This window comes from Macrobrachium rosenbergii, chromosome 36 (genome assembly GCF_040412425.1).
Source record: "Macrobrachium rosenbergii isolate ZJJX-2024 chromosome 36, ASM4041242v1, whole genome shotgun sequence".
Lineage (NCBI taxonomy): Eukaryota > Metazoa > Arthropoda > Malacostraca > Decapoda > Palaemonidae > Macrobrachium > Macrobrachium rosenbergii.
Window position 1 is genome coordinate 28,850,437 of NC_089776.1, and position 10,094 is coordinate 28,860,530.

Sequence of the window (10,094 nt, forward strand, 5' to 3'; positions counted from 1 at the left end):
ATATATATATATATATATATATATATATATATATATATATATATATATACTGTATACACACACACACACACAAGCTGGGACTTAAATAAATACCGTCATAAATGAACATATACTGTATATAACTCATAAGAGAACCCCAACCAAGTTTGTACTAATCTGCTATAATTACTTGCCCTAATTTTCCTTAACCATATATATAATTAATATTTTGGGGTAAGTGAAATATATCACATACCATTACAAAGACGACACATACCTGGACATATTTCTCAACAGAATGTAATACAAAAAGGGAGTTTGTGCTACAGTACAGTTGGCTGTATAGAACGAGTTCATGATGAGAGTATTTCAACATCTTACTCCTAATCGTTTTGGCGCTAGGCCTACCTGATAATATTCGACTCTGGAGACTCAAATGAGAAAAGAAACCATGATATCTTGCAGTCCTCTGATCAGTAATAATGAGAGAAGGAGACAGGTCAAGAACCCACGTGACACGATTCAAACCTGACGTGACCCGAGTCCTAAACTTGATATAAATTGGTAGGAAATTTGCTTCTTACGCTACAACGAACTACCTAAGTTTATTTGGCATAATATTGAAAAACCACCTTGGCTCCTATCTAGGCCTACGGAGGTTAAAAAGTGTTTAAAGTATATATATGTACACTTGTTGACTGTGAGGAGGAGATGTAAGTTTCAAGTAAATGATAAAAGTGGGTTTTACTTTTATTTTTTAATGTGATGACTGTGAGTAAATATGACATAGAGAATTCATACTTTCCTGTAGTTATTTCATAGTTAAGCACCAGTATGAATGAAGTAAAAATCTCTCGAAAGGTTTTTTTAAAAGTTATCTATGATCTATCAGCTACTGATCAGAAGTGATTACAGATGCTGGCGTTTACGAATTCTCTTTTGTAGTATATAAAGTTTAAAATACACGTTTCTTCTCTGCTTGACATCCAAACAGAAGACGTAAATACTGCAGGTTTAACATCATCAGCTTCCAACGACGCCGTGACTTCACTCTGGTTTTATCTTTCAGTTTCAAACTTTTCATGCAATTCTCCCATGTGTCCGTCGTGTCCTGAAGCATCATAGTGGCCAAGTTTTATCTCACACAGCTTTCTTTAAAGTCTTTCTTTGGGGTTTCTCTCAATTTTCATGAAAACTTTCACCCTGCAAAGGCATTTCTCCCGCAACAGTGCTTTCACTCGGGAAATAACTAGACCTATGCTTTTAGTCATTGTTAAGATTTTTATGCGTTTGTCCTACAATTCTGTAAATATCCATTTCTTTTGTTTTCTTGGCAGATAAATGACGAAGGAAGTGAAATTACTTCGCCTATGGGTAGTGCAACGTCAGGTGGGTAAAGAAAAATTTGACTATTTTCGATCGTAACAGAATTTGGCAGAAATGATAAGGCTCTTATCAATTGTATATTTAGGTTTTCCTAAGCTAAGGAGTAAAAATAGGTTCATTTGACAAATAAGAGTACTTTATTTTATATAGTACTAACATAAAGACTTGGAAATTTTTGGGGGGATTATGAAAAACATATAACAAAAAGGACATTTCTTATCGCCATACCGCAAGGAAAACTCTGCCGAGATTTTAAATCTCATTTCACTCGGACACATTCGAGTCAGAGCTTCTGACGTAAACATATTAAACACTGTGAGGTTATATTAACCCCATAAATTCGCCCGTTTGCCTCTGCTTGTCAGAAGAAGAAGAAGAAGAAGCGAAAGAAACTAAGGAAAGCCCTAGTATCTCGGGTTAGAGTCGAGAGAAGAAGTCTCGTCCGCGGGCCTCCCGTCAGTGACCATCAATGGCTCCGGGGAGATGGACGCCTTCGGGATTTTCTTCTTCTTCCTCCTGCAGCAGAGGAAGGCGCAGCATTCCTCGCTCTTGTTGTGGATGAGCTTCTCGTAACCTACGCACACCATCACCACCACCATGATGATGGTGGAGATTCCCAACACTAGGAATATGCCGGTTAAGTTGTAGATGCTGTCCTCTGCAAAGATACGAAAATAGACGTTGAACAGTTAGTTGTAAATGGTATTTTATTCATTTATTTTCATGAGATTTAGGCTGTCAAGCCAAGGACTTGGGCCATTTAGATGTCAAGACATTATAAACAAAGAGTTGGAGGAGTTGGGCAGCAAGGTTAAAGAGATATCCAGAAAATGTTAAATTGTAAATGCTGTCCTTTGCAAAGGTTACAAAAATAGGGCATTAATCATTGATCAGGGCTCTCTTGGCCATTCAGTTCATAGACAATGAAAAATGGAAGTAAAGAGTTTGAGTGGTTGGACAGCAAGGATCGAAAGGTGGAAATAGGAGAAAATCCCAAGCTGGACTGAGACATAACAGTTAGATAGGTTGGACAGCAAGATTGAACAATATCATAAGATTATATTATGAGCATTTTTGTAAATTTAAGTTGAAATGGTATATCTTTAAATATATAAAGTTGCATTACTTTTTCAAGAAAAAAATATATAATGTATAAATATTATGTATAAATGCAATATATATATATATATATATATATATATATATATATATATATATATATATATATATATATATATATATATATATATATATATATATATATATATATATGATAGATAGATAGATAGATAGTTAGATTACGGTCGTATTATAAATATACTTATTTATAATGAACTTTTACAGTTTGGCGTCCGGCCAACATAGGGCAGTCGTGTTCCTGTAACTTGAAGCTCAAATGTCTACGTCGTCCTTGTCTTGTTTCCATTAAGTGTACTTCGAAGATAAGCAATTCGAGAATAAGTGTGTCTCGTAGCTTTGCAAGTGTAACAAGTGCTTCTGGATTTATAAGCGCATAATTGTAACAAGTGCCTCGGATGTACCCACTGACAGCACTCTCATGGTAAGACACGTATAACTTTCGTATCAGCGTATTTCAACTATATTTTAATATTCAATGTTATTGTGAACTGTTGTAGGTCTATAGTGCTTTTGTAAATTGATATTTTGTGTCATTTATGTGTTATTGTGTTATTTGTTGTGGGGATATCGTGTACTTTTCCCAGATCGAGTGGGAAGTTACTGGTGTTAGGATATTGCATATTTACACGTCAAGTTATTGTCATAGTTTCATTTATTTACGCGTCAAGATTTCGTCTTATTTTCTCTTATTTACACGTCAAGTTTCTGTCGTACGTTCTCTCGTTTACACGCCAAGTTTCTGTCGTACGTTCTCTTGTTTATACGTCAAGTTTCCGTCATACTTTCTCTTAAATATGCGTCAAACTTTCTTAATACTTTCTCTTGTTTATGTGCCAAGTGTTCGTCATACCTTCTCTTGTTTATGCGTCAAGTTTCCGTCATACTTTCTCTTGAATATGCGTCAAGTTTTGTTATACTTTCTCTTGAATATGCGTCAAGTTTCCGTCATACTTTCTCTTGAATGTGCGTCAAGTTTCCGTCATACTTTCTCTTGAATATGCGTCAAGTTTCCGTCATACTTTCTCTTGAATGTGCGTCAAGCTTTCTTAATACTTTCTCTTGTTTATGCGTCAAGTTTCCGTCATACTTTCTCTTGAATATGCGTCGAGCTTTCTTAATACTTTCTCTTGTTCATGCGTCAAGTTTTCGTGATACTTTCTCTTGTTTATGCGTCAAGTTTCCGTCATACTTTTTTTAGTTTATACGTCAAGTTTTCTGAATACTTTCTCTTGTTTATATGCCGAAAGAATATTTTAGCAAGACTGACAGACATCAAAGAAAATATAAATAAAGAAAGTAAAGAAATTTATAAACATTTGTTGAAATGTCTTTCAACTCTGTACTAGAGAGAGAGAGAGAGAGAGAGAGAGAGAGAGAGAGAGAGAGAGAGAGAGAGAGAGAGAGAGAGACGTGACCTATTGATGAATACACTCGTCGCAAACTCGAGGACGATAATGAAAACGATAAATTACGGACAACAACACAAGACTGTGTGTGTGACCTCAGGAAGAATACTTTGACTGAAGTCTGAGAAATAATCTATCTATCTATCTATCTATCTATCTATCTATCTATCTTTTTATGTATGTATGTATGTATATAAGGATTTATGTATGTATGTATGTATGTATCTATGAGAAAACTCTAATATACTCTCAGATTAGGCCTATTCATTCTTCAACTTATGTTATATTCCGTTGTCTCACAGGATAATCAGATCAGTAATATCCTCATGACTGTCAAGTAATAGTGTCATTAATTTAAAATAAATAAGTAATCATTCGTCAATGTTACTCTAACTTGCTAATTTGATTAATATTAACCTTTATAGTAGACCTGACTTGCCCAGGCCGTTGGTTCAAAGCAGCATTGGCCTAAGACTCAATTGAAACCAGAAGGTGACACCATTAGCTAATCGATGGAATGGTAGAGGTAAAAAACTGGTGATAAGAAATGACTTTCATCGACTAAGGCATGACCCTTTGTGTGTGTGTGTGTGTGTGAGAGAGAGAGAGAGAGAGAGAGAGAGAGAGAGAGAGAGAGAGAGAGAGAGAGAGAGAGAGAGTTCTATGTCCTTGGGATAGATCGTTACCTAGTCACTGTGTGTATCTGGGCTTTGATTAATCGTGTAATATATATATATATATATATATATATATATATATATATATATATATATATATATATATATATATATATATATATATGTGTGTGTGTGTGTGTGTGTGTGTGTGTATGTTTATATGTAGTTATATACACATAATTTTCATATTAATGGCAACCAACTATTAACCTGTAGAGGAACAGTAAACAAACGCAGCCTTTTGTTATACTGGTAACTGACAGCAGAAAGAAGCAGAAGCAAGTTTTTTTACTCAAGGACTAGGGGCTGACACTGTATCTACTTAGAAAGAAAAAGTGTCATAAATTTGATACATTTTACTTAGACCTAAAATAATTGAATGCAGTATAGTAGCCAGGCTAAAGTATAATATTTTTGGTGTGAATAGCACACACTGGTGTCTAGATTTATGATATTGGCGAAGTAGATGAATAAACGAATCTATTTGGGAATCGTATGTGTAGAATATTACAGTGGTTACACAGGTCTAGAATATATGATACTAGTTACACAAATCTAGAATATCACATTGGTCACTGGTCTAGAACGTGACACTGGTTACATAGGTCAAGAATATGACATTAGTCACATAAGTCTAGAGTTAGACACTGCTTAGGAAAGTCTAGAACATGGCACTGGTTACATAAGTCTAGAATATACCACTGGTTATATAGGTCTAGAATATGACATTAGTCACGTGAGTCTAGAGTAGGACACTGCTTAGAAAAGTCTAGAATATGGCACTGGTTACGTAAGTCTAGAATATACCACTGGTTACTTAAGTCTAGAATATGACATTAGTCACACAAGTCTAGAGTAAGACACTGCTTAGAAAAGTGTAGAGTATGGCACTGGTTACATAAATCTAGAATATACCACTGATTACATAAGTCTAGAATATACCACTGGTTACATAAGTCTAGAATATACCACTGATTACATAAGTCTAGAATATGCCACTGGTTACGTAAGTCTAGAATATGGCACTGGTTACGCAAGTCTAGAATAAAATTGGTTACGTAAGTGTAGAACATGAAACTTTTTATTTTTCACTTACCTCCGTCATCGTTACCCGAGAGGACATTTATATGAGTCTGTGATACTTTTTCGGTTCCCTGAAACCCGGTGAATATGACTATGTATCGTCTCCGCCTGCGGAAACCTGCTACTTTGTATTTGAACCTGAAAAAAAGCGGCAAAAAAGCAAAGTTAGAAAATGATACGTTTGGTGTATAGGCCTAATTTCTCATCAGTGAAAGTAGAAATTAATAGGTTTGACTTAGAGGCCCAATCTCTCTCATCAGTGAAGCCTGAAAAGCAGCCAAAAAGGGCAAGTTAGAAAAATGATAGATTCGACGTATAGGCCTAATATCTCTTATCAATGAATTTAGAAAATGTTAGGTTCGATGTATAGGCCTAATGTCTCTCAACTGTGAAGGTAGCGTGAATATAACTGAGGTATACTTAATTACTAAGATCTAATCTTTAAACCGTCAGATTAGAGAATTGGGATATACTTAAATAACTAGGCCTAGCATGATAGAACTACGTTTTGAGATAAACCCAGTCATTAGGAGTACCAGGATTAGAATAGGCCTAAGATCGACCTAATCACTAAAGATACCCTGATTAGAATAGGTCTAATATCTCTCATCAGTGAAAGTACATTGATTAGAACAGGCCTGGAATCGACCTAACCACCTAAAAAAAAAGATATATAATCACTAAAAGTAACAGTTTAGAAATATGCACGAGATTAGCTTTCTTTTATTTATTTATTGATTCACACACAAACACGCACACATAGAAATGTATATATACATGTATATATGTATTTATATGTGAGTATATGTATTTGTATGTATGCATATATAATATATATATATATAATATTTAATTATTTATTTATTTATTCATATATTTATATATTTACCTATTAGCTTATTTACTTATTTACTTAATTACTCTTTTATTTACTTTATTTATTTACTTATTTATTTGCTTATTTATTTATTTATTTACTTATTTATTTATCTGGTTATTTTGAGATATTTAAAGAATTATTGTGGCAAGGAAATGGTCCATAATATCCGTATTAGCCTCACTTAATTGTAAAAAATACGAATGGCTTTACTGTAAAGTAAATGCAATCAAGGCCCACTTTTCATCGCCTAGGCTAAGCAAGAGTTGATTTAAGGAAGCTAAATATATGCAGTTTTTGAAGCTAACGTTAATCTGTGGACTTGTATAGCTAAATAGAGTTGATTTACGGAAGCTAAGTAGTACATTTATTGAAGCTAACGTTAATCTATGGACTTATGTAACTAAATAGAGTTGATTTAAAGAACATTTTTGAAGCTAACGTTAACCTGTGGACCTATATAGCTAAATAGAGTTGATTTAAGGAAGCATTTTTGAAGGAACGTTAATCTGTGAACTTGTATAGTTAAATAGAGTTGATTTAAGGAAGCTAAGTAGAGCAGTTTTTGAAGCTAACGTTAATCTGTGGACCTATATAGCTAAATAGAGTTGATTTAAGGAAGCATTTTTGAAGCTAACTTTAATCTGTGGACCTGATTTATATAGCTAAACAGTTGATTTAAGGAAGGTAAGTAGTGCAGTTTTTGAAGCTAACGTTAATCATTGGGCTTATTTAGCTGAATAGAGTTGATTTAAGGAAGTTAAGTAATGCATTTATTAAAACGTTAATCTGTGGACCTATATAGCTAAATAGAGTTGATCTAACTAAGCTAAGCGTTGCACTGATTGAAGCTAACGTTAATCTGTGGACTTATATAGCTAAATAGAGTTGATCTAAGGAAGCTAAGTAATGCATTTTTGAGGCTAACATGAACCTGTTGATTTATATAGCTAAATATAGTTGATTTAAGTAATCCAAATTATGCATTTTTTGAAGCTGACTTTATCTACGGACTTAAATAGCTAAACGAGTTGATTTACGGAAGCTAAGTAATGCAGATTTTGAAGATGACGATCATCTCTGGACTTATATAGTTAAAAATAGTTGATTAAAGTATGAAAAGTAATGCTTGCTTTGAAGCAAACGTTAGTCTTTGGACTTATATAGCCAAATAAAAATTTTCTTTTGGTAAGATTATTGCATTATCTGAAGTTGACTCAAACTTATAGACTTATGCTACTGTCAAGTTTAAAGACAACACTTTGATGACCTGGTCTGATTGGGTCTTTTTAGTGACACCTATTATATTTAGACCACTTGCAGTTATTGCCGCCACACTTAAGGAATTTAAGTAAATTTCCTAAAAGTTTAAAAAATAACAAATAATTATGTAAAACTTTAATTAGCAACAAAAAATAATTTAAAGCTTTAATTAGCAACAGATAATAAAGCTTCAATTAGCAACACATAATAACTAATTAGCAACAAAGTAATAACTTGAAGCTTTAATTAGCAACAAATAATAACTAACTTAAAACTTTAATTAGGAACAGATAATAACCTAAAGCTTCAATTAACAACACATGATAACTATTTAGCAACAAATCATAACTTAAAGCTTTAATTAGCAACACATAATAAATAATTTGTAACAAATAAAACTTCAATTAGCAACAGATAATAACTTACAGCCTTAATTAGCAACAGACAATAACTTAAAAGCTTCAATTAGCAACACATAAAATAACTAATTAGCAGCAAATAACAAGCAGGATAACTCACCCAAGCCTTCCAGAAGCCGGGCTGAAGAGTTTAGTTGGGTCTACCCCGTTGCCCCCAATGGGTATGCTGATGAAGTGGTTGCTGGAATCCACCGGGTCAGAGAACTGAACGTTTATCTGGAAGGACAATAATTATTTTTGGTCATTAATAGCGTTGATAACGGAAGATTGAGCTTTCTCATACAATGCTAATTATTAGAGAAAATGAATACAGATGGCGGCTGTGTGATAATTTTCATTTTTCGTAGAAAAACTTGCATCGTTTAACTCTCAAAATTGGCGTTGTACTAACGGTGGTCAGTGACGCCATAAAGATACAGATAGCTAAATTATCTTTTGTTGATAATATAAACGTATTCTTATATGTATTTTTGGAGTTCTTGTTTAAAACAACGTTCCAGAACAACGCTAATGTTTATGATGATACTCACAGCTTTATAAAAAAAACAATTATTATTATTATTATTATTATTATTATTATTATTATTATTATTATTATTATTATTATTATTATTATTATTATTATTATTATTATTATTGTTCAGAAGATGAACCCCTATTCAAATGTAATAAGCCCTCAGGGTCCTTTGACTTGAAATTAAAGCTTCCAAAGAATATGGTGTTGTTTATATTATTATTATTATTATTATTATTATTATTATTATTATTATTATTATTATTATTATTATTATTATTATTATTATTATTATTATTATTATTCAGAGGATGAACCCCTATTCAAATGGTAAAAGCCCATAGGGGCCACTGACTAGAAATTCAAGCTTCCAAAGAATATAATGATGTTCAATAGAAACAAGTAACATAACGTAATTGGTAATACAGAAAGAAAGATCAGTCAGTAGAAAAGAAAAGAAATAAATTAACAAATTAATGAATAAATAGACAAAAATATAAGTAATTATTAAGATGCAAGGAGAATTGTTTGTAGGGTAGTAAGGTATAAAATCACGAATGGAGGTCAGTATAAAGTAGATTAACAATATTCAGCTTTGTTTCACAAGAGAAGACGCTGGTGCTTCGTGTGAAAATAAACAAAAATGATATAGAACAAATCGAATGCTTCCTGAATTCTGAAAAATGCACAAATTCTTGATGATAGTAGTGAAAAATAAGGTGTAAAATTAATAAAAAAGAAAATAAAGGTAATCAACTTGTATTTTATTATAATCAGTGGACTTGGGTCCTCTAACAATGGTTCTGGGTTATTAAAGGGCTCTATGGAGTGTGTATGTGTATGTATGTATGTAAGTCCTGATGCTTTTATCTTGAAATTTATTTGTGTGTTTATGTATCAGTGTATGTATGTGTGTATATGTATCACACACACACACACACACACACACACACATATATATATATATATATATATATATATATATATATATATATATATATATATAGTATATCTTCTTTATAGTTATACAAATACGGGTTTGAGAGATTATCAAATGCAAATATTCAGAGCACAAAAGGCTAATCAATGGAGTTGCAACAGGTTACACGTATACTTTTATTTTTTTATCTTTTACTTCTTAGTTTTGTAAGAAGTGACGTCAGAAATCTAACAAAGCAAAAAAAAAAAAAAAAAAAAAAAAAAAAAAAAAAAATGTCTGACGAACTACAAATGTTTTCTAAGGTTTTCCGTCGAGGGAAGGCACACTATCCATCGATTGTTCGGTAATAACAGCAGTGAGTGTTGTAGGTTATAGATGACGTTAAATTATTCGTCTGCACTTAGCAATAT

The 10,094-nt window shown here is 32.6% G+C and overlaps 1 protein-coding gene across 1 annotated transcript in view; it reads right to left on the reverse strand.

The window, feature by feature from the left end:
• Positions 1-60: 60 nt before the first annotated feature.
• LOC136825045 (uncharacterized) overlaps positions 61-10,094 on the reverse strand; it is a 97,372-nt gene continuing 87,338 nt past the window's right edge. The window contains exons 2-4 of the mRNA XM_067081099.1: positions 8,331-8,446; positions 5,685-5,809; positions 61-2,023 (exon numbers count right to left, since the gene is read on the reverse strand). Of these exons, the coding sequence (XP_066937200.1) occupies positions 1,770-2,023; positions 5,685-5,809; positions 8,331-8,446 (495 nt within the window). The 3' untranslated portion in view covers positions 61-1,769. The remainder of the gene's footprint in view (positions 2,024-5,684; positions 5,810-8,330; positions 8,447-10,094) is intronic.